Raw genomic sequence first — 26,707 nt, 5'->3', positions numbered from 1 at the left:
GATATTCCTAAGTAAAGGACGTCTGAATTAAAGCATGATTTTATTTTAAAACCTTTTAAATTCTTACTCAAAATTCCATTCTCCTTATAATGCTAACCTTTAACCTGTTATCTTTATCCACTGGTATAATAATATTTCTCAAATACACTGAGAGCAGGCCATAAAGAAAGATACTTTATATTCTATCACATTGGCTTATAAACTTTTCCCTCCTGACAGATTTTTCAAACACAAAAGCGATTTTAACAGTAACCATGTATTTGACAATCATATCTATAAACCATCCCAGATTAGATTAAGAATGATAACAAACCAACTCGGCAAATTAGCCAATATTAAAAAGAGATTTATTTATATTTTCAGGCATGGAGCTATTGCTAAAATATAATAGGAAACAATTTTCCCCCATAAGATATTTATAGCAGTTATAATAGCATTTAAAATAATTGTCATAACCGTACCTTTAGCTATGCAGGTGTTATTCTTTTCCCGAAAATTCTGGTCACACACACATTTATATGACCCTTCCATATTTATACATTGGTGGGAACATGTGCCAAATACCAAACATTCATTAAGATCTAGAAGAGAAGAGCTTAAAATAGCGTCATCATACCCTCAATTTGCGCTTCTATTCTTTCCACATTTAAAGAAAGACAAATTTTTCTTCCTTCAACTTCTTATTTCTATTTCTTTTATTGTCTTTTTAAAACTCTCAAGTATGTGATTTGCTGTGTCATATTTTCTGGCCATAACAATTTTTTATAATAGTCTCACTATAATAATTCATCAATTGTTTGTACATTGCTTTTTAATCCACTTAACACATTGACATAGCCCTTTCAAACTTCCCTAGTATTTTCATTCACTCAAACACTTCTTAAGGTTTCCTTTTAAGACTGTTTCTGAGACTGTTTCTGATTACCAACCTCCATACCTTTGTACTATCATATAATGTCCTATAATCCCCCTTGCCCACCTTGACATAGAGAATTTTTACTAATCTCTCAAGATCCACCTGAAGTGAAACCTTTCTTGTTTTCCACCAATGTATATCCATCCCATAGTTTCTCTGCTGTCTGCTGTCTGGTTGTTTCTCTCTTATAGCACTGTACCTACTATATTTCACATATGTGGTCATATATTCATATCCCCTATTTGACTTTCAGCCCCTTTAGGGCTTAAGTTATAATTAATTTTTTATTGCCTGCATGTTACACAATTCCTGACAAAAAAAAATGAACATACAGATAAACCTGTAACACATATATACGAAGTGATGATGTTACAAAAAGTGCTATGTGAAATAACAGCAACAAAACCCTGAATATCTACAAATAAATAAATCCATGTACATCATATGTAATAAATAAATCACAGGCAATATTCTGTGGTTTAGCACATGCCTCTAATTTTAATGGCTTAAGCAGAGCCAGCAATGACGTCAGGTGATTCTGGTGAATTACTACTTTCTCTGTCTACTTTCAGTCAGCTTAATTCTTCTGCTCTTTTTATCACGTCGCCCTCATTATGAAATAAATCTGTGAGACACATCCTTCTTTTGAATTGGAAAATTTAAGGATAAGCACAGCAATAATAATTATCTTTCATTTAGCTCTCAACTGTGTTCCATTGTTTCTCTCAGTGGTAAGGATCGGGAATTTCCCAGGGACACTTGCAATGAGAGTGGCAAGGCTCAAATTCAGGCTTTCTGATTCTGTTGTCTCTACTATGATACTTTGCCCAACCTGAACTTAGGCACTCTCACGATAATTCATTTCTGTGTTTGATTGAAGTATAGGGCAAGGAGATAAAGAAAACTGTATTGTTAGTGAATACTATACCAGGGACAGAGCAAAATATATCTTTTCCGCACTTGGCCATCAAAAAAGTATTATAATATTGGAGCACTGGGTGTTATACACAAACAATGAATCATGGAACACTAATCAAAAACTAATGAGGTTGGGTGCCTGAGTGGCTCAGTTGGTTAAGCGACTGCCTTCGGCTCAGGTTATGATCCTGGAGTCCTGGGATCGAGTCCCGCATTGGGCTCCCTGCTCAGCAGGGAGTCTGCTTCTCCCTCGGACCCTCCCCCCTCTCATGCTCTCTCTCTCTATCAAATTCTCTCTCAAATAAATAAATAAAATCTTTAAAAATTTTAAAAAACTAATGAGGTAATGTATAAGGATTAACCTAACATAATAAAATAAAATAAAGTATTGCAATAAATATATTTGATTTGACACCTGGAACTTTGAACAGGATGTTATTTGATTCTTTCATTTCCCTCTGATGTGGAATCAGAATAAAAATCTACATGATTTGATAAAATTTCGCCTCCTTCACATGGCCCCATATTGGCCAGAATCACCATTTTCTCTTCATCTCTATACTAATGTCAGGGGGTCTGGCTCACTCCGTTTGCAGAGTATGTGACTCTTAATCTCAAGGTTATGTGTTTAAGTCCCACGTTGGGAGAGATTACTTAAAACACACACACACACACACACACACACACACACACACACACACACACACGGTTGATACCGTGAGCTTTCGTGGGGGATGGAAGAATCTCACACATGTCCAGTACCTAGAACAGGCCTACAGCAACTATTAATCCATTGCTACTTCTCTGCTGCTGTTTTCTGTCATTTGTCTTCCCTTTACATATTCTAATTAAAGTATTTTGGCTCTAACATCACATAGTGATTTCTTATTCCCTATTTGAGCTATATATAAGAAAGGCACAAACACATTTGAATTCTTTGAATTATGAATCAAAGTAATGTCTTTCCCTTCCTCCATACCAAATCAAATTGCTTTTCCTTACTATCAAAACTTCCTTTAATAAGGATACAAATTTTATTGGAGTGCAGAAGTTACTAATTTGCACAACAAAAATACTGGATTTGTAGCAACTTAAAATGGAGAGTGAAGTTGCAGCTTTTATTTGCCATAGAATATAATTAAAAATACAGAAAATTTTGAGATGGGAGTTTTAAATTTTGTAAGTATATACAGGAAATAGAGCCCATTATTCACAAATAAATGTTAGTAAATTGATGTTATTTAAAATTAAAATTTTGAAGAGGTTGTATGTATGTATGCGTGTGTGTGTGTGTATGTGTGTTTATATACAATTGATAGAAAGTTTCTGGGGAAAAAAGAAATAATCTAGCCTTGAGAAATAATTAATTTTTAAATTAAAATAGAGAAAACCTAGGGGTGCCTGGGTGGCTTAGTAGATTGAGCGTCTGACACTTGATTTCGGCTCAGGTCATGATCTCAGGGTTGTGAGGTTGGGCTCCACACACAGCAGGGAGTCTGCTTAAGATTCTCTCTATCTCTCTCCCGCAGCCCCTCCCCTGCTTGCTCTCTCTAAAACAGTTAAATAAATCTTAAAAAAAGTAGAGAAACCTAGGCTGTCAGTTTTCAGTGTTCCATGTTAATGTAAAAATAAAATGCCATGAGTAATTCAAACAAGTATATAATTCAAAATGTACATAAATATGACATGGCCACACTTCTTTCCCTGTTGGGTGAATATAATTAATTCATTTCAGTAATCTCATTTTGATTGACACAATACAAAATCACTTTTCTTTATCCAAGAATAACATGGACAGTAGAGAAGGAAGCTGGTAGGTGAAAGCATTTTACAACTTGAATTTACCCTAGATAAGCCAGACTTAGACAATTTAGGTTTGGCTCTAATCACAGTAATATCAACTTTAATGGAGAAACTGGCAGTCAGTAAGTACATATAGGTCTGTATTTCATGGCTCTCTAGTTAAAGCCCTATAGGTATATTATATTTACCTATAATTTACTATAAGATCCTGATCTCAAGTAAGTTGACAGAGATTTATTTAGATCCTGTCTTTGAATTTTAGAAGGCACTCTGGATAACATAAAGCACTGTTTGAGACATGGTGTTAGGACAAAAGCCCCCATTCTCTAAAAGTGAATTAGCTATTGCAGTGCCGCAAATGCCACAACTCAAGAGAAATGGGTCATCATAAACATGTTCTTTCATGAAGTGCCTCTAATTCTCCAGTAGCTCCTGAACGAGTAATTTTGTTATTTGCATTTCAAAACAGAGTTGTAACAGTACAATTGAAATTCCTGCAGGTCTGAATCAACTATAGAAAAGGCTTTGTAGCCTTAGAGATGCTTAGCTTAGCCATACAAACAGGCTCTTGACCCCAGGGACTTTCACTCTTGCAGGTAAAACAGTATCCCGTAGATACACACCAATCTGATGAAAATCAATCCCATGTCATCTCACAATTTAACAGCCTTGTGAGTCTTTTATAACCTAAAGATTTAAGAGCAAGCTGTTGAGGAAATATACTATACCTTCACACTGTCTGTTTTTCATGTTTCTCTGAAATCCAGGCTTACAGCGACAAAAAACAGATGTTTTTATTTGATTACAATATGCATCATCTCCACATGGATTCACATTATCTTCACAGGTATATTCAGCAGGAGCTAGGATTTAAAAATTCCATCAAAACTAATATAATTCTAATTCCTGAAGTGGGAGTTTACCTTTTTTCTTAATTTAAAATCATATTTATTATTCCATAGGTAACTTTTTTTGAATTTATAAGATTATGATCTTCTCTCTATATAAGTCATCATTTCTTATAAAGGTATAGAAGCAGATAAAAAAAAATGAGCTTATTTACATTGAATGTAGTTTAGACCAAACTGCCAATAGCTGATATTTACAGTGTATTGAAGTGCACTACTTTGTAAAAGGAAGTCAAGAGTCAATGTTTCTAATGACAGGCTATTATTACAATGGTACAATGTATGAGTACTACATTCTTCTCTAGGAACCAAAAGGTTTCCTAGACGATACCTAGAAATGTGGGCATTAAATGCTAACCTAAATTTAATATTCAGGAATTCAACCAAGGGTACTACCTGTTACTCAAACAAGTAGGTTAAATCATTAGTTCTTAAACATTTTTAGCCTGGAAATATATATGAGGAGCAACACACTCCAGTGGTCATGGGCTGTTACACAAGTTAGTGTTATGTGTTATTTGCCATTCCCAGCATAGTAGTTGCAATTTCATAGCTTTGTCTCTCACTCCAGAAAACGTTTTAGAATGCACAAAAAAATGAGAGGAACATTATTATAAAAATGATGTTGGATTAGCTCTATTTTTACTTACATATATCAAATTATTTTGAAATATGAAAACTTTAATTATCAGAATTGTAACTGTTATTAATCGCCACTGACTCTTGAATATCTTATAATTAATTAAAGCACACCAATGGAATTATATACCTCAGTTGAGATATATGTGGCCATATTGTGGTGGGTAATGCTTCATCAACCCGGTGAGGAACAATTCGGATGCATAAATGAGAAAAAGTGAAAGACCCCATAATAGGAAGCATTTTATGACTTTTATAAGCAATCCAAATTTAGAGTCATAAGTTTAGTTATTTTTCTTAATATGAAAAATGAGATATCAAACACTAAACACAAAAATAACCAAGGTCTAATAACTCAAATATCATCACACTCCGACTGAATAAAATAATAATGTCTTCTTTAAGAATAACTCGGCAATGGATTAAAATCTTAAAACACTGAATAAATCACTAAGACCTTTATTATTTTTCAACTAAATACCATTGTTTGTAACAATCAAAAATATTAAATTTATACTTTATAAAATAAAATATCAAGGGATATAGATTGCTGACAACAAAGTCTGTAATTGGATATTGGGATCTCAGGTTCAGCTCTAATAAGGGTACTCACTGTGAAATCGAACTTTCCCACCTCATACTTTCTGATATTAATATAAGTGGCATTCTAAGATTGCGTTGGCAAGAGCTTACTAAAAAGAAAGTATACTTAAGTACGTTTTTGAAGAACAATATTTTCTCACATCAGTAGAGAAAATTTTAGTCATGTTGAAGTAGAAATTGAACTTGCATGTTGCTACACTTTAACAGAAAATAAACTCACTTGTTCTGCAGCCTTGTTCATCTGAACCATCTCCACAGTCATCAAGTTGATCACACTGCAGGTCCATGGGGATACAGTTTTTATTGCTGCAAGCAAACTCATCTTTTTTACATGGTCTTGCTTTATATGTAAGCTTACCTATAAAGTCATTAAAAAATGATTAGTGCTTCATAGAATCAAAACAGATTTATTGAGTACATTAACACATTCAAGATTTAACTAAACACTATCAGAAACATGGTTCCCCAATTCTTTATTTGAAGCTCTTGGGCCAAATGAAAAAATTCTGAAATTCTGGACTTTCAGAAAAATAACAGTGTATTTACCCTATAATAAGTAACACTGTATTTCCACAGGAAAATGTTTGAATATTCACCCTAAGTGGGACTTTGTTTTTAAAGTAATACAAACTGTTTCGGACTAGTTCATGTCAGGGTTTGTCACCAAATGATTTTGCCACCTACATTAGTAAAGCATTTGGTTTTAAGAGTTTTGTTAAAAGGGCTAGTATCCAAAATCTATAAAGAACTTATCAAACTCAACACCCAAAGAACAAATAATCCAATCAAGAAATGGGCAGAAGACATGAACAGACATTTCTCCAAAGAAGACATCCAAATGGCCAACAGGCACATGAAAAAGTGCTCAACATCGCTCGGCATCAGGGAAATCCAAATCAAAACCTCAATGAGATACCACCTCACACCAGTCAGAATGGCTAAAATTAACAAGCCAGGAAATGACAGATGTTGGCGGGGATGTGGAGAAAGGGGAACCCTCCTACACTGTTGGTGGGAATGCAAGCTGGTGCAACCCCTCTGGAAAACAGTATGGAGGTTCCTCAAACAGTTGAAATTAGAGCTACCGTTCGATCCAGCAATTGCACTACTGGGTATTTACCACAAAGACACAAATGTAGGGACCCGAAGGGGAACGTGTACCCCAATGTTTATAGCGGCAATGTCCACCATAGCCAAACTGTGGAAAGAGCCAAGATGCCCATCGACAGATGAATGGATAAAGAAGAGGTGGTATATATACACAATGGAATATTATGCAGCCATCAAAAGGAATGAGATCTTGCCATTTGCAACGACGTGGATGGAACTGGAGGGTGTTATGCTGAGTGAAATAAGTCAATCAGAGAAAGACATGTATCACATGACCTCACTGATATGAGGAATTCTTAATCTCAGGAAAGAAACTGAGTGTTACTGGAGTGGTTGGGGGTGGGAGGGATGGGGTGGCTGGGGTGATAGACATTGGGGAGGGTATGTGCTACGGTGAGCGCTGTGAATTGTGCAAGACTGTTGAATCACAGTTCTGTACTTCTGAAACAAATAACACAACATATTTTAAGAAAAAAGAAAAAGAAGAAGATAACAAGAGAGGAAGAAAAGGGGAGTATGTCAGAGGGGGAGACGAACCATGAGAGATGATGGACTCTGAAAAACAAACTGAGGGTTCTAGAGGGGAGGGGGGTAGGGGGATGGGTTAGCCTGGTGATGGGTATTGAGGAGGGCACGTTCTGCATGGAGCACTGGGTGTTATGAACAAACAATGAATCATGGAACACTGCACCAAAAACTAATGATGTAATATATGGTGATTAACATAACAATAAAAAAATTAAAAAAAAAATTCAGAATTGTGAAGAAGGGATTGTGTATACAGACACACGTTCTTTATTAACACTCTCCCCTCAAGGAGCTGTTTAACAGAGAACATTTTTAAACCACTATGTTTTTTCTCTCATGCAGTATTTTTTGAAAAAAGTGTGTATAATCAATGTAGATTTACAGACTAGTGGAGACTTTGGATAAAGCTACACAGCTCTACTATTCAAATGAATGCTAGCAGATTATTTTCATACCTTGTCAGAAGAGCAGGGTCTTAAAAAAAAATACCCTCAGACATGCCACATGGAAAATACTTTTTAATTTTTGAGCCCCCAAACCACCGTGTTATCTTATAGCTGTCGCTGAATCAGTTATTTCACATTAAATGGAATTACCACCACAGTGATCTTCGTCTGAGTTGTCCCCACAGTCATCGATCCCATTGCACATTTGCTCAGGCTGCAGGCATATTCTGTTATTTCTGCATCTGTGAGGTCTTGAGGGTGGGCAAAGAAATTTGACTGAAAAAAAAAGAAAAAAGCAAAGCAACTCCTTTGGGTACACTGACTTATGAGGAACCATTCCCCCACTTTTTTGTCTTCCTTTTTTTGCTTTGTTTTTTGTTTTTTTTTTGTTTCTTTTCAAATCCATAATCTGGCTTTTCTGAATATCTTTGGTTGTGGAAATTGCCTCCATGTACATACTAGAAAATCTGTGATAATAGAAGCGATGATCCTCGTTATTTATATTAACTACAAAACAGAGTGCACAGCTGAAATGAAATAAAGTAAGAAAAAGAGCCAAACATTCATGGTCTCATTTCCAGATGCCTTATCTTAGCTGACTTCACTTGGTGTACCAAATTAATTTATGCCTGCAGTTTATACAACATGGCAGGACACTTAGCTATCTGAAAGAGCAATTTCACACAGGATAAAGCTTGAGAAAGCATATGTTACAGGTCCAAATCTGAAAATAGGTCATCCAGTGAAAAAAATGTCCCAACAATACTATAACTGTGTTTCTTACTCTGTATCTCTGTAAACAAATGTGTAAATATGTATTTGAGTCACATAGGTGATCTTTGTTATTTATGTTTAATATTTGTGGGTATATGTATCTGTGTGTGTGTGTGTGTGTGTGTCTGTGTGTCCTAAAGAGACAACAGTGAAAGCCAGAGAATTTTACTCTTGTCCTTCTATCATTATTTAATCTGAAGACTTCCACCCCTAGAGTAGGAAACATCTCTCATGACACTTTATCCTTACATGTGGAATATTCCAGGGTGCTTTCATTGGTTTCCTGATCTTCTCACTCTTGAATTCTCTGCTGATATTCCCATTCATTCTCATGGATTTACTTGACACTATACCCTTAAGACTTTCAATTCACTAATTCTAGTGTCTCACAATTGATTATAGGTTATCCCCTATAGGAATTTCAAATTCAGTAAGTCCAAAGCTCCATTCTTTATCACATTCCCGTGACTTCCTTCTCCCCAAACATAAGCTTTGGGTTATTTCCATGGTTGAGTTAGTAGCACATCATAGCTGCACGTCTGGGGTTAATCTAAATGCATTCCTTTTATTGACCTTCAACTCTTACTAGTCAACAAATCCGGGTGATACAGTCCCCAAACTTGTTTTCTCTCCATACATACCAATTACAATAACTCAGCTTTTCACTATCTCTTTCAGAGAAAACCGTAGAAGAATCCTAAATGTTTCTGTTTCGTTGCCTAACCTAAGATCTTCCAAAAGGCACCAGAACAACCCACCTTAGAACAACCCACATTAATCTGATCATCTCTTCCATAGTTATCCAGCATTTTCAGAATAAAATTTAAGTACTTCACATGGCATAATAGACTAAACATTACTTTGTCCATGCCACTCTTACCAACAAATCTCTTGTCACTCTTAATATTCTACCAATACTACTTTATTAGCTCCTTAAGTATGCCATACTTCTTCTTGCCTGACCTCCTTGGCTTAATTGAAATCCGGTTCCCACTCCGAGCATAGTTCCTCCCCTTTAGGTCTTTTACAATTATCTCTTAAATTGCTCAAACCTCATGTTATCTTATGTTTAAATATCCCTTAATTTCCTACTTTAGCTTTCAGAATTTTGTTACTATATCTTCACATTCCATTTTTAAAAAATAAACTAAAAACAAAAACTATTATTTTGATGGCCAGGCATTTTATTATTCATTTTTCTTATTGCTATTTTCTCATCAAACTTGTAAACATCATCCCCTTCCCAGTTTACTAATGACTGTAGCACCTTCTTCCATCGTTATTGTTTTCCATCCAAACTCATTTCAACATCCACATGAACAAACCAACAAATAGCTGTATCTCTTAGCTTCTGGAGTTTTTCATACCCAATGACCTTTTACTCTAATTCACCTAAGCCACCAACTATCCTAGAAGTTTGTGAATATTGGTAGATTTCAATAAATTTATCTTTTTAATTTAGCCAATGATATTTTGTGTTGCTTGCAGATAAGAACATTAACTGATGTAAGTGCAGCTAGATATACCGTTTCCTCTAATTGCTTCATATACAAAGTCACTAATTTGTATGCTACAAATTCTGACCAGTATTTCTTATTTTCCCAAATTTTTAATTCAACCAGTCTCATTAAATCCTTTTTCTGTCTTAGGGGAAACTTTAGCCCATTGATAGATCTACCTTTTCCTATTCTCCAGTGTTTTTGTCTTTATTTCCCTCTCCATTGACATTAGATCCCATGCTCCATCTTTTAATTTACACATTTGACAAATATTTATTGGTAACTTATTATATGTTGGACACTGTTCTAAGAATTCATTCAGAAACTTATTTTAGTACAAATAATCTGGATTATCTGTCCTTTTTCTCTTTTTCATTTAGTTATCTAACAAAACCCTAAGCTTAGATGAATAAAACCATCTGCTATTCCAATGTCTGCATTCTGGGAAAACCAGGAACGTTGCAGATGACCATGCCACAAGACCAACTGATATCACAAATATGAATATTTATTAATGCCAGATGGGCCCTAAATATTACTTGGAAACCATATGTATCTGCATATAGATATAAATATAGATATATATGTATATATAAATGGACAGATATGGATACAGATACAGATGAAGATAGTATGTCACTCTCTTACCCTTTGCAATAATGATTCAAATCTGCATTCCTTTCAAAATTTCTTGTAATAACAACCTTCCATATTCTATACATGAATATACTTCCTATGGCATATATTACAAAGTAGAAATAAAATGATGGGGGAGTTTGTCATCACCTTATTATATAATTGGACATCCACCTGCATCTATAAATAGTCTATCAATTCATGTCAATATTTTTAATAACAGAGAAGGGGTGGCTACTTTTATCTAAAACTAAGTTTTCCTCTGCTCTGAAACTCATTTTTTCCTGTCTTTTCAGGAACCATTCCATCTTTCTTGATACATTTCATTACCTTGGTATTTCTTTTGCCATACTTTCTTTTTTTAATTCTTTTGTGGTAATTCACATGAGTCTCTTCCAGCTGCCCATATTTATTTAGAGGTTTGGTGGCTCTCAATATTCTATCTTAAGTTCCTTCTTCTCTTATGCCTTACTTCCCCCCCAACCTAAGTCTTACAAAGTCCATAGTATTCATTACCCCATTTTATTCTCTCAAATTTATAACTCTAGACCAGCTTTTTAAGCTTTAGAATCAAATATCTAGAGCCTACATGAAATCTATACTTGAATGTCTCCTCAAATGTTTCTCAAACCAGGCTTTTAATCTTTACTTGCAATACTGTTCCTCTTCCTATGTTACCCATGTGTTCAACTGAACAAGCACAAACACCCTGCAAATTATACTTAGTAACTTCCTCTCCTTTGCCGCATATATCTAATCTATTATTTATTCCAATTTATTTTGCTTTTCAAATCATCTTCGAGTCTGTGTATATTTGCCATCACGTGCTATCATTATCTTAGCCCAAGCTAGTAGCATGGCTTGCTTAGAGTACAGCAATCCATCATCTTACCTAGCCTTGCCCCTTTCTAGCCAGTACATGTAAAATATAAATATGACTATATGCCTGTTGTACTTAAAGCTTTTTCGTATTCTTTTTAAAAAATAATTTGTAAAAAATTTATTTATTTATTTATTTATTTATTTATTTATTTATTTATTTATCTATATCGTAAGCAGGCTGCACACCCAGCTCGGAGACCAACACAGGGCTCGATCCCATAACCCTGAAATCACTACCTGAGCCAAAATCAAGAGTTGGATGCTTAACCAACTGAGCCACCAGGTGCCCCAAAACCTTTTAGTATTTTTAATTACTTTTAGGCTAACTCTAAAAATCCTTATGAAAACTCACAAGATTCCAGACTCTTCTGTCTTTTCAGTTTCATCCTAAACCAGTATCTACCTTGTTCTGTACTCTCCAAGCACATGGATCTTTCAGTTCTTGCAATAAGCTATGGTTTGCTCTGCCTGAGGGTTGTCTGCATCTTGTTTCCTTTGCCTACAACATTATGTCATCCACCTTACCTCCACCCCATCACTTTCACCTACTTGGCAGTGATATATCTCTCAGACTCAAACTCAAATATTATTTACCATAACCCAAGATTGAATAAAATCTCTCTGTTCTATACTTTTATAACTTACTCTACTTTTTCTTCAATGCACATATCATTATTTGTAACCATATATTTTTGAAATCATTTGAGTCCCTATTCCACTAGATTCTCAGTTCTCTGACATCAGGGTCCATGCCTGTTTCTCTCATCATTATATTCCCCAAAATAACAACAGTATCTATCCTAACAAATATTTATTAAATGAATGAATGATACTTTTCCCTATGCTGTTCATAATGCCGATGCTATCTTTTCAGTTGGATTCTTCAAACTGTAGGTTTTTGAATTCCTCCTTAGGCAGAGTTCATCTTATTCCTCTCCATCTTATCTGTACCTTTTACTTAATTCCACCATTGCTTGAAATATAATGTACGAAAATCTGATTTGTATAATCAGAATAAGATCTTGTCAAAGAGAACCATGTGCTGTCCTTTTTTTTTTTTTTTTTAATCCCAATTACTTAGCATAGTCCCTGGTACATAACAGCTTGACTCAATGTTTATACTGATGACCTAGGGGAATCTAAAAACATGCACAGAATCAAGCTGGTTGTATTTGAGGTTTTCCAGCAGCTGTGTGGCATGTCACTGAGAATCACTTCCTGGCCCTAGAAGTGGTCCTGGGGATGTGACCCTGGAGCCTCATGTGGTTAATTAGTTAGCAACCATTTCCTATTCCACTCACTAGTTGTGTGCTGAAATGGAATAAAGGTTAGAAAAAATTATAGATATAGATAGATAGATATATAGATCTATCTATCTATATATACTTTATAAAAATAATTGGTTCTGGCTTGATATTGGTATAAAAACTCATATTTTCCATGGATTATAATTCAGAAACGATATAATCTCTGGTGATTCTCTAGAGTCTATTGTGTAAGATTATGTAGAACTAAAACTGAAACTTAGTTATGTCTCTCATTAGTTGTGTCTATAGAGAACACTTCCCAAAGACTGTCATTTTTAAGTTTTAAATCTTTTTTAAAAATAAAGCTGCCTCTGTGTTTTAGTTTTTTTATTCAATTGTAACATCAGTAGTCAATGTCATCATCTATCAAGAAATATTGATTTAACTTAGTGCACCAAATAGAACAAAGGATTTAAGTATATATACTCATGCTATGTTTTCTATAATTCACCTGACGTGCTACTTAATTATATCCAAAGTAGTAGTATTTTTCTTTAACTTAGAGGTAAAATACTTTTTTTACTGAGATTAGATAGAATAAGAAGAAGAGACTAAAAATGTTTGCTACTTATAAGAAATCCTTCACTTTGGTGATATGAAATTGGATATTTATAGTTGCTGATCGCATAAGTACACTCCTGACAATTATCAAGAGTCAGGAGTAACGAATTTGAAGAAGCAATAACTTTTGTTAAAATTTTCAGATTGAAATGTTATATAACTCCTAATTTCAGTTCTCTGCCTAGGTCTAAATATATATTAAATATATACTGATATATTTATATTTATAATATAGAACATATATGAAGAAATAACATATTTAAATGTATTAATATATTTACATAACAAAATATATCAATACGCTTGCATATTAAAATATATCAATATATTTACATATTACCTCCATATATACCTCCCTTCTCTGAACAACACTGGTCTCAGCAGTGGGTAATTTGTGGAACTACATGATTTTATTATTCACATTTTTTTCCATGTACTTCTCTGTCCAAGAAAAAATGTTTTAGCCTAAATAACCAATTTGGTACAAAGCCAAAGTCCTTATATGAACCTTACACAATTCAAAAGTTCAACTACTCTAAATTTTCCCAGACAGACCATAAACTATCTTTTGAATAGTGTTGACATGTGCAAGTTCAGATTTAGGGGGTGTCTCTGTAAAGTCATCAACTTAGGACAGGGTAATCTCTTATTACCTGAACAAAAGCTGTATCTGTCTCTACCTAACCCCAGGATGGCAGACTTTGTGGTTTACCTCACCACTTCATTGATTCACACCAGTATATTAGATCTGGAGGTGATAGTATAATCTACACCCACATGAAATGCCATACCACACATATCAGGGGCTTCATCAGAGTTGTCTCCACAGTCGTCTTCTCCATCACACACCCAGAAATGTAGTTTGCAAAGGGAATTATTGCAGAGAAACTCATCTGCTCTACATATATTTCCTCCTTTATTTTAAACAAAACAGAAAAAGAGACATAGAGATGTAGCATAATTAATGCCAGTCAACAGGACACATATTCCTCTAATTATCTTAGCACAGTACCCAGTTTTTCACTTCCTTATATTTTTTTCCTGTACAGTACTAGGGACAAGCAGTATGCGAACTTTTTTTTTTTTTTTTACATTACTCATGGTTTACTTTTCAAAACAATCTGATATTACCCAAGTATATCATATTTCCTTTAGAAAATACGGGTAAGATGTTAGAAGAAAGTTTTCTCAAATATAAATTATCTTCCATTTCACATACTTTTCATGTTACTGTAAAGAAACTTAGATTTTAAATAGTATTAATTTTCAATGTAAAAATTGTGTTGTTCTGGAAAGAAAAACACTTTCAAAATTATTATAGTTTAATTCAGTTATATCTGGAAACTAACAAACTGAATTGCTGAAGACAGATTAACCAATAAAAAGTTTTTGCAATCACAGATAATCAGTTAATTTTATAACAGAATTGGAAGTTGGTGATGTGGTGAAATATTACAGTTATACTTATAAAAATTGTACAGTAGTGTACCTGATTTTTGTGTATTTTGTCTATGTTTGCATTTTTCTCTTTTCACAATTAAATACAAAGATATGCTCATTCAAAATTAAGTATATCTATCATATGCAAAGGAACCAAAATACTAATAAGCTCCGGTTGTATGTCTAGATATGTAATAATATATAGTGGAAACTGCAATGGTTGGGGAAAGTAACTTGATGGGAATTCAGAATTAAGATAAATAAGATTGCTCTCAGATAATTTCACTACCTATTTGAACCTCATACATAAGATAATAAATATGGTTTCTATATTAGATAGATTTGATGACTGAAGGTATTAACATATTTAAAAGTGGATATGTTTATTAAAACATGGGGTGGGGAGTGATAGTGCTCACCTTTGCAAGACCGGAAAATCCTGGAAGAAAGCATTGTTCATTTTGTGGATGCACTTTGGAGGGAATAATAAGCCTGGGCTTATGAGGGTCAAACAGCTCATCTTGTTGAGTTTTGACTTGTATACAGATCTTTAATAATTCACTTACAATAGCAAAGATTTAATTTAGCAAATGACAGAATGAGATTTGGATTTTAGCATGATAACAATAGCTAGAATGTGGAGAACTTGGAAATGAAGGTAGCAAGAATAAAGCCAAGGCTAGAGGAAAAAAGACCAATTTGAAGAGGGGTTACTGCAATGCAGAAGAGAACTGTTGATATTTGATTTAAAGTAGCTATGTTTGAAAGTGCTTCAGGAGGTGGAATCCTCAGGATCTGATGGTTAAAAAGGTGAAAGTGGCAAGGAGAATGAGCAGTCAAACATAGTACTCCATTTTTTATTTATTTGGACCATTTAGTAAATGTTGGTATTCTACAAAAATAAAGGAATACAGCAGGAAGGGCGAGCTTAATAGAAATAATGACACAATTCATTTAAGATACTAGGAAGACAACCATGTAGTGATATTTAATAGGATAGTGGATAAGTGTATCTAAAATATAAGATAGGTTCTTAGCTGTAAATATATAGCTGGGAACAATCAGAATGTAGTTGTTATTTGAAATTTAGAACAAAACAGAGGAAATCAGGAGGAGTCGGCAAAAGAGACAGAAAAAGTCACCAGAGTTGGAGAAATACCTGAGAAGTGTTCCAACAAGAAGGTAGTAGTTAGCACATTTATATAATGCTAAGAGAGGAGGTTCAGTGAACTGGTGGTAGATTGTGAAGTGTTTGTAGTTGATTATTATTAGATGAAAAAGTAGTAGTTACTGTAATCATCCATCCCCTTCAGGAGTTTGGCCTTAAAGGGGAGGAAGAAAGGAGGAAGTTAGGTAAGTAAGAGAGCCTGGTAGCTTGTATGGAGTAAAACAGGTATCTGATATATGTTAAGTCCTTCTGAGAATAATTCAGTAGACAAACTAGCTTGAAGATACAGAAGAAAGAAAAGCTAATGGTTACAATGAATTCCTTGAGAATCCAGAAATTGTGAAGGATTTGAGATCTAAACTAAATTAAAAGGATCATCCTTCGACTGGAGGTGAAACAAGTCTCCCATTTCAAGAGGGAGGAACAGGGGAAAGGTTAGGCTAGGCACAGTAATAGGTAGACTTGTTAATTTGGTGACCAGATATTGAATAAAGCTCAAGATTTTTAATTATTTCTGTGACGTATAAGGTGAGGAAGAAATTCAACTTTTTAAAAACTTGATAGGGTTCATGGTAGAGAGAGATGATTAAGGAAGTATAGTTCGATTGCTTAGAATCTAAGTAATAGTTGAAGCTGAGGCCAAGATGTTACAGTGATATCAATCTGAACAGTTCTAAGAGTTCCTGCAAAAATGCTTAACAGAACTAGTACATCCTACATTGGCATCTCTGAAGAACAGCAAACTCTAAAATATGGAAAAAGGCAAGTCTTTGGTGAGTCCACCAAGGTGAGTATCACCATGTAAGACTGCCAATATAATATCTGGCATTGGGGTGCCCCTTTCTTTCAACTTCGGCAGTATTCAGTTTTAAAATGTCCTAATTCTAACAATAATTTCAATTACCAAAACCCATGCAAGAAAATGTATTACCACTTAACAACTCTGTCTGAAAACAACAAAAAGATAACATGTACAGTCTTTAGTATTAAAGAACTTAAGATATGACTATTGATAGGAGGTGAATATTTGCTTAATTCAATATCAAAATCCATGGAATATGAAAGTTATATTCTTTCAGAATAAAGATTCTCTCATGACTAAATCTCATTGCATGTTCCATTTTACAATGGATTATATTCAAACAAAATTTGTGAACTCTTGACATCCTCTGATTATTTTACAGAGTTCTATTTGTGGCACATCAGTCTTTTTAAAAGGAAAAAAAATGAGTTCCCAAAGGTATCACATTAGATAACATAATTTTCCCCATAAGAGTGTTGGGCATATTACTATTTTTATTAAGAAGAAGAGAAATATAAATGAAATCACAATTGTAGAATAAGGCAAATATTTTGTGATAATTCACTAAAGGCTTCCTATTGTACCATAAAGAATTTGCATTTAAAAAAAATGCATCATGGGGCTACCATGACATCTTGAGTCTACATAAAATGCTTATTTTAAAATGGCATAAGGCACACATAAGCAACAAGAAAGGTATAAACAGATTAGGTGGATCAAAATTTCAGTTTCTTAGTCATTAGTCTTGTTCTTAATAAGCTCAACAGAAGATTATTAGAAAAATATAAAAGTGTGTGTGTTCATATATAAACAATAACCTATGTCTAAATGTAACTGAGCTTTTGGCAGGTTCATAGAAATCTGGACAGGCCATCATCACTGAAAATAAACATCTAGAGTTCCCATTTTCATTTAGGTGGAGGGAGTTTAATATATGATAATATTTTATAATTTTCAAAAATAGTTAACACATTTTTGAGCTGATGATTACTAAAAAGAATAATTTGCAATCTTGCCCACCAAAATTGCTAAGAAGAGTCAAGTTTGGGAGCTCAGACCAAAACAAACACCAAGTTTCCTTGAGGCAACATGTTTTACCTTTAAAAATACGAATGCTGCTTTTATTTCCACAGTATTTGGGGATTCACCTTTTTAAAGTAAACTAGTAAAGTTGATTCACTTGGGAAATATTCCTGCATCCCTATTGCCTTCCAGCCCCCAATACTTAGTTCATGTGTCCAGATCTAGGATGAGTGAAGTAAGATTTAACAGGACAAGTGTTTATTCTGGCATTCCATTTCCTCAATGTCTTGAAGTACATTTATCCAGTACCTAAACCACTTGCTGGAGGTAAGTTAAATACTAGAAATGTGAACTCAATCATGCCTTAAGTTACATCCATACAGGATCAAATACTTTAACCACCAAGATAATTCACTGGAATTTACCTGGCAGCAAAGAAATCCAAGGAAAGTTAGAAACATGAGTATTGATGGAAGGGGAGCTTTGACACATTTGTAAATGATTGAATTAAAGGCTCTCAACTCTTTTTTAATCAGTAAGCTTAAACTTTTAGTAGAGTCATTTTAAATCTAAAAGACAACTCAGATTTCAAATGTTATACTGTTCTTTCTTTTTTTTTGCTGTAATGTTTGATTTTTAACCCAGAATTCTTTGTTCAAACAAACATTTCTTATGAAATTTAATATTTAAAAAATATATAAATCCTGACAGGATTGCCCTTACACACACACACACACACACACACACTCACTCACTCACTCACTTTCTAGATATTCCTATAGTCCTTGGTGACATTTCACTGTGGTTGGATTTAATAGTATGAAAAATGAGCATAGAAAGGCTCCTAGAAGTAAGACAAGAAGCTTGATCTTTTGAATACCATTTCAGTAAATTCTCTGTGCTATTATACAGTACAAATTCTACCACTCTCTCCTTTTGAAAAAAAAATATATTTGAAGACTCTTTAAAAGTCTTGGAAAACTTCTCATTATCCTTAATATTAAAACCAAATTCTATATCATGAATCTTCAATTACTTATAGCTCCTAAACACTTAAACTTTCTCTCACCTCTGAGACTTTGTGCATAATGATCCCACTCCCTGGAATGCATTTCCTCATTCTGTTTGCATACCTAATTTTTTACATTAAGAAACTCACATTCCAACAGGGGAAACTTAGTCAACTAATACAGAAGTAATTATACTAGAAGGAAGAATATGATAACATGAATGAAATCAAAGGGTTGCTAGGGAAATTCCATAAGAGACTTCAATTTGGTTGAAGACAGTCACAACTGAATGGACTTGAAAGGATACATATAATTTTTATTGGCAAAGGTACTGAGATGGTGGAAATAGCAGGGGAATCAGGAAAGATGTTGAAAAGCATGGAAAATGTTGCTAGATTTATTCTTCAGTTTGGCTAGGATATATGATACATAAAGAGAAGTAATAGAGTATAAGGGTAGGAAGGTAAAATAGGATCATTCTTTTGTAACCCTGACTGCCATATTTGTATATAACCAGGAAGGAAGAACTTTGAGCAAACATTGACATAATCAGAGTTACACTTCAGTAAGATGAACCTGGCAGCAGTGAGTAGAATGTATTAGAGTCCAATTACATGGTATTACATGAGCCCAGGCAAGAAGCAATGAGAGAAAGAGCCAGACTGGTGACAGAGACTGAAATTGAGGGGCTGGGGCTAATTAGCTAGAAAATGGAAAAAGAGTAACTTAATTGTCTTGAGTCTTAGAATATGACTGTATTTAAGAGTTTTGGTGTCAGAATGTCTACAAAGTTTGCTGTCTCTAAAGTGACCAATGATAGAATGTGAATGTGAGAACTTAACCAAAAGTAGAAACAGCTATTTGGGAAGTGTAACCTTTTATGGCTCTATTTAATGCACTGCACGTTCCAAATGAGAACTAGGATTTCTTCTGCTGAATATTATAACACGTTGTCAGGTTTGGGATGGAGATCTTAGCAAATCATAAACATTTGATCTAATATTAAAGAAAATGGAGGATATTTTTCTTTGAGTGACTAAATTTTTATAGAAGTAAATATTTTCTTTTTTTCTTTTTTTAAAGATTTTTTAAAAGATTTTACTTATATATTTATTTGAGAGAGAGAGACAGAGATCGAGAACACAAGCGGGGAGGAGAGGGAGAAGAAAATTCCCGGCTGAGCAGGGAGCCCAATATGGGCTCAGTCCCAGGACCCTGGGATCATGACCCAAGCCAAAGGCAAACACTCAAATGACTGAGCTACCCAGGCACCCCTGAAGTTTTTATTTACATTCCAGTTAGTTAAAAGACAGTGTAATATTAATTCCAGTTGTACAATATAGTGATTCATTACTTCCATACAACACCCAGTTCTCATTACAAGGTGCACTCCTTAATCCCCATTGCCTATTTCACCCATCCCTCCACCCGCCTCCCCTCTGTAACTATCAGTTTGTTCTCTCTCTAGCTAAGAGTCTATTTCTTGATTTGCCCCTTTTTTTCCCTTTGTTCATTTGTTTTGTTTCTTAAATTTCACATATAAGTGAAATCATATGGTATTTGTCTTTCTCTGCGTGACTTGTTTCACTTAGCATTATAATCTCTAGCTCCAACCATGTAGTTGCAAAGGTATATTTAAACTGTATAAACCCCGAGTACATGTTCAAATGCCTTGCAACATACGTCAATATCTAGTATCATCTCTGTCGATGATATTCCAAATATTCTGAAATGTAAAGTCCATTGAGAGACTTTTGTAAGCAGCTTAAAAAAATGTTGCATTTAAACAACTTATTTAACATTATGAAAATAATAAGAATTATAGAGTTTATGATCATTTTAAGCTTCGCCCCACAATTTCTTTGCTTTCATCTCACTAACTTTAAAGTAGTAACAAATGCTGCTTTTAATGTAGGGAATTACAATAAAAAAGTTGTTACCTGTTAGGAAATACTTTCACATAGCTAGAAAACAATGCACTACAAAATTGAAAGCTGTCTTCCAGACTGACAAAAAATGTAGGTCATTTTCTCAACCATATGGCAAAAAGGAAATTTGAGGCACAACCTGCAACCTATATATGATCTAACAAATTAGTATGTGTAATAGAGTATGCCATATGTTATTATTTTTTCATAGTAAGGCAAGCAATGTGGAAGAGAAACGTATACCAAAAATACTTTTATAGTAATGGCTATAGAGGTTATGTTCCCTGCATCCTTCTCCCGTCTCTACCCCTGACCCAGCATCTAATCCAAGGACAGGCTTAGGGCAGGACACAATAAACACTTGCGCTTTGGTCGCTTTTGTCTTACGAAGATTGACACTTACTCTGTCTGAAAATTATCCAGATTTTGCTTACTCAGAACAGGATGTTTCATAACAAAACAAGAATGGGTAAAGAGAATCCTTTGATGATCCCATCCTCTGCCTCTAGCACACTATTGATTCTGCACAACATTTTAACTGTCATTCTCTCATTTCCAGGCAAGCGCACGCACACACACACACACACACAGACCTTACCTCTGTCACAGTTCTCTTCATCACTGCCATCCACACAGTCGTGAATACCATCACAGAGCCATCTAATTGGAATACAGTGGGCTTTATTTCTGCATCGAAACTGATCTTCCTTACATTCAGTCACACAGTCCATCTGTTCAAATACAAATGGGCACTGCAGTTTTCATTAATGATAATGATATAGTCACAGGCAAAATAAACATGCAGCTGACAATACTGGAGATTTATTATACCATGGGCTTTCTTTTATTTTGACTTAATGAATATAACCTCTACAAATGACAATGGGCTTAGTATATGGATAGCATGCAGACTCAGGTATTTGCTGCAATTACTGTGTTCAGTGTACCTGTCCTAACATTTTAGACAGTGTAAGAATCAAGAATCTATCTCTTTACTCTGCTTTTATTACATTTGCTTTCCTGAACCTAATTCATGTAATTCAGAGATTTTAATCAAATGATAGATTTTACCTCATCAGAACCATCAGCACAGTCATATTCTCCATTACATTTCAAAGATGCTGAAATACATCCTCGGCTGGCACATATATATTCACTTGATGAGCAAGTGGGAGAAGCTGAATATAATTATAAAGTTAGGATTTAGATTCAGTAAATTGAATGATTGGTTTGGTAGATAAAACATGTAAGCATGTAAGAAATTCATAGACAGTAATGAAAATAGCTTATATTATTTAAACTATATTCAATATCTGATATTAAACATTTATTCAAAACGTGTTTCACAATATTATTGTATTTCATTAAATATACCTAAAAAAATGATGTAATAGCCTGTTCAGTAAGTGTTCAACTCACCAGACTAGAGAGAGAAGGAAAAAAATCTATATATTTTCCATCTCTTTAGTTTTGAAGAGTTAAATGAATTTTCCATAATTTTAAATTAAGTTATTCAAAAAATAAAGGCCTCAAATTATTTTTTAAAATTGTAATGGGATTTAGTGACCCTTGGGAATGTTAATTTATATATGCACCATATAAAGCTAAAAGTAGAAATCTTGGCATGGTCTCAAAGACCCCATGATATCTAGCTGGCTATGTTGACATAAATGTCATATTTGCATAAGTTCTGAGAAGTATTTTTGTTTTGGGGTCTTAAACATGGATATAGACATAATTAACTGTGTCTATAGAATCTGAAGTATTCCTTTATGACATAGAAAATAAAAATAACATGTAGATATTTTAAATTACTATCAGTACCAAATCTAATTAATTGACATAGTAATTATGACTGTTGCCTTTGTCTACAGGTTTGAGTTTATTAGGCTTGCATTCAAACCTCCAGGGTTCTTAGCCTTACATTGGACTACTAGGTAGCCAAATGTACTTATATGTGTGCGCTTGCCTGGAAATAAGAGAATGACAGTTAAAATTGCCTATTCCAAGGAAGCTAAAAAGCTTTTTCCTAGAATTTTAATTCCTTTTAATTGGCAGTGTTTGCATAGGGATCTGTATTCATATGGCGTCTGAAGACTAAATTCAGTAAGAAAAAAGATGCGATCAATTAGCAATATAGACCATGTGCATTGTACAGGGACATAGCAACATGTGTGTGTGTGTCCTGTACCAGCTACTCTCACCTGGGCTCTCAAAGTAATGTTTTTGTGGTTACACATAGATTATAACATAATTTTCTCCCAGTAGTTCTTTTTTCTGTAAAATAATGTTATTAAAATACCTAAGTATAAAAAATTAAGTTTTAATGAGCATATTTACAAAGCCATATTTAAGGGATAAGAATGTATCATAAATTAGGTGTTCTTTTCCTGTACTTTGGTCTTGCTTCCTAATTTTATTTTGATTTTGGACCAAGATGGAAATAGAAATTTCTCAGTTGGTATCATGTTGAAACTACTACATTCTGTTTCATAACCTTCATTTCCCTAACTGAAAACCTGACTTTTATTGCACTTACAGTTCCAACATTTTTCATTTTGCCATCTTGAAAAAACAATTCCAAATGTTGTGGAAAGATAGAGAAACCGAAAAATCGATTTTTGAGGAGTAATGCTTGGATCCCCAACATAGTAATGATCTTACCTGCCAAAACACTTTCAAAACATAGCAAGGGCACATCAATGAATTCACCTACAAATATTTCTAGAGTTTTGTCGCTGAAATAGTAAACGTGTGTGTGCATTTGCCACCGTTTTCTGGTTCATGATTGCCTAAAGAAATTACACCTAGTTAAAATATCAGCTAAATTAACTATCAGCTCAGTCATTTTACCTGGTTCACAGTATTTCTCATCTTCTCCATATTTACAGTCCTCGTGGCCATCGCATTTCCATTTTGCTGATATACACTGACCGTTGGAACACTGGAACTGATCTTTGGAACAACTTGTTTCACAATTTCTCTGTCAAAAGCCACACAATGCAGATAACAAAGCTTTTAGACAAACATCTACAAGCCCAAAAGACAGCCAGAAACCTTATGAATAGAAACCTAGAAGTATAGAAACCATAATTACCACATACAAGAAGCTCAGATGGTCATTTAAATCCATGGTTATATAGCACAACTGTAACAATTTTATATTTTCATTTGTCTCTGTGATTCATAATAAAACAGAAAAATAAGGAAACAGCATAGATCCCATGGTTCCATCATATTAATTGCTCTGAGATGATCATTTTCCAATGGACAGTTATGGGGTAATTTAATAATTATAGGTGACAATGAAGATGCTTAGAATTATTTCTAAGCAAGTACATCCAGTTCATTGGGAAAGGAGTGACAGCATGACTGTGACACAAAGAACCCAAAGGCAAATCTGTTTTGTGTTGGCAAAACTTCCCCGCGTGTCCCTCCTTTTCCCTTCTTCCCATGCCTTTTCCTCACTGCCTGTCCCTTCACAGATTAGTTGCTGTTTATAATCCTTCACCTCACTTTCAGCATTTGTTGCTAATGAACTGTGAAATGAACTGTCACAGTTGTCACTTCTAGCTCGCATAGAGATTTTATGTGGAAGTCAAACGAGACAGTGGTAGATACATCTTTGGGGACTTTCAATTCTTCCTATGAGATCAAAAAAAGGGATCCCCTAGAATTTTACCTTCTTTGGGTCTGACTGGTCTGGTTGATACAGAATGCTCCAGTGAAATGTCTTGCTGGGATGACTTTTTCCTGTTGTTAAGTAATTTCTATTCTAGCCAAAATGTACTGTACTTGTCTGTTCCTTTCACAAAAGGTATAGCACTCACAGCTTATGAAACTCACAGTAAGTGAAGCATGTTAAACTATACCTCTCTGCTTCTTCCCAGTGTCATCCCCAAGTAAAGAAAGGGCGTTTACTTTCTAAATTCCTGTAATTTTCTCTTTGCTGGTGGTAGTTTAATTAGACTGCTTGCTATATAATTGATTTTTTTCTTTCTGCTTTTCTTTTTCCCTTCTTTTCTCGAGTATTGAGGGTTTGCCAGTTACCAGAGTTTCTTAAATAAGAATCCAAAGAAAACTAAGACTTATTTCCTGTATTTCTTAAACTCATAGACTAACAGGAAAGACCAGCACCTAAACCAACAACTGTAATAAAATGCGTTATCTGTCAAAATAAATGAATATAATTTTAAATATATGGATTCTCAAGGTTTTTAGGAAAAGCTTCATGGAGGAAGTTTAAACAGAAATGGAAGTATTTAAGGAAAGGTTTTCCATGTGTAAGAATAATTAGAAATTTGGTATAGCTGAGGTGTAAACTATGTAATGGTAACTGTTGTAGAAGACATTGGAGAAATATCCATGCACTGGTCATGAGAAAGGGATTTCAGATGTTTTGTTCACCATTTTATCTGCCGTGTTCAGTATGGTAGCTGGGACATAGTAAGCACTTAATAAAAACTGCCACTGGAATGAATGAAGGAAGAATGAATGAGGTAGCAAATGTAGAAAACAAGGAATATAAATTAAAATTACATGTATTTCATTTACAGTGGAATAGGGATCATGTCTGTATGGATGGGGATCATACGTTTTTGTGAATCAAATATCTAATACTGTGCCATGATTTAAATAACCGCTCAGTATGTATTTGTAGAATTAGTGAATAATTATCTCAGTAATAAAGCAATTTAAGTAAAAGAGTTCTATAACGAGTCATACTGGTGTATCTGTACTGTCAGCAATATAGAAGATTGCACTTCTAGATACTTTTTCTATCAGATTTTAATCCAAAATAAATCACAGTATTGTTGATGAGTGTGTATGTCTACATTTGCAGGTTATTCAATTATTATTTTAGACTCTTAAAAGCATACAGAAAGAAAGAATAGAATGATGAACCCCATGGGCCCATCATGCTTGTTTAACAATGATCAGCACTTTACTATTCATGTTTCAAATATCCTCCTCCACCACACTTATTTATAGTCTGGATTATTTAACATAACAACAATAGTATGAGAACATTAACAATATCACAAAATTTGCAAAAAATTCCTTAGTATAAAGTCATTCCCAATCAATATCCAAAATGTTCTCATTTTTTAAACTAGATTAAGACATTATTCGGTAAAATAAAGATCTAAAAGAAGTTTACACTTTGAATTTGGCTTGAGTTTCTTTAAATGAATATTTCCCATTCTCCTAGGTTTTTTGTTTGCTTATTTGTTTTTTTTTGTTTGTTTTAATGTCATTTACTACTTGAAGACACTAGGTCATTTGTTCTATTGAATGCCCCACATTCTGAATTTGGCTGACTGGATCCTAAAAAAGGATACCTTTGTAACATCTAACGTCTAATGAGCTTTTTGTTTTTTTTTAAAGCATTATTATAACACATGTATTTTTATACATTTATTGTATTTCAATCCATTATAGTCATTTTTCTTTTTTCTGATATCCAAGTTGTCCCTTTGATTAGTAGAAACCCCTTCAATTAGCTCTTATGTATTCTAGACACTATGCTAATAGTCTTGTTCTGTCTTAACAAGATGTTAGTCAATTTCCTTTCTCAGATCTAGAACTGGACATTTCTCAAAGGAGTTTTGTCTCCTTTAATTGGAAAATGGTATTTAGAGGCCATTATGTGAATGTTAGGGATAGTTAATAATGCTGAGATGTCATCAGTTTTAGACTGTCATCAGTTTAGCTGGGAATTATACATTTTTAGACAGAGAAAGATTAATCAAAATCTCTTATTGATACTTATGAATTTGATATTACAGAATTTTTACTTTTTTTG

The 26,707-nt window shown here is 34.1% G+C and overlaps 1 protein-coding gene across 2 annotated transcripts in view; it reads right to left on the bottom strand.

Moving 5' to 3' along the window:
• LRP1B (LDL receptor related protein 1B) overlaps positions 1-26,707 on the bottom strand; it is a 1,880,289-nt gene that overhangs the window by 122,247 nt on the left and 1,731,335 nt on the right. For both annotated transcript variants that reach the window (XM_088022156.1, XM_088022157.1), the window contains 8 exons: positions 23,755-23,884; positions 21,973-22,079; positions 21,500-21,632; positions 14,322-14,444; positions 8,022-8,147; positions 6,008-6,145; positions 4,366-4,500; positions 462-581 (listed from right to left, as the gene is read on the bottom strand). In XM_088022156.1, coding sequence (XP_087878282.1) covers positions 462-581; positions 4,366-4,500; positions 6,008-6,145; positions 8,022-8,147; positions 14,322-14,444; positions 21,500-21,632; positions 21,973-22,079; positions 23,755-23,884 — 1,012 coding nt within the window. The remainder of the gene's footprint in view (positions 1-461; positions 582-4,365; positions 4,501-6,007; positions 6,146-8,021; positions 8,148-14,321; positions 14,445-21,499; positions 21,633-21,972; positions 22,080-23,754; positions 23,885-26,707) is intronic.

The sequence above is a fragment of the Eumetopias jubatus genome, unplaced genomic scaffold, assembly GCF_037043125.1.
Source record: "Eumetopias jubatus isolate StellerSeaLion01/CBP00866 unplaced genomic scaffold, mEumJub1_p1.0 scaffold_3, whole genome shotgun sequence".
Classification (NCBI taxonomy): domain Eukaryota; kingdom Metazoa; phylum Chordata; class Mammalia; order Carnivora; family Otariidae; genus Eumetopias; species Eumetopias jubatus.
Note: the sequence above shows the minus strand (reverse complement) of the source record. Positions and strands in the feature narration are given on the sequence as shown.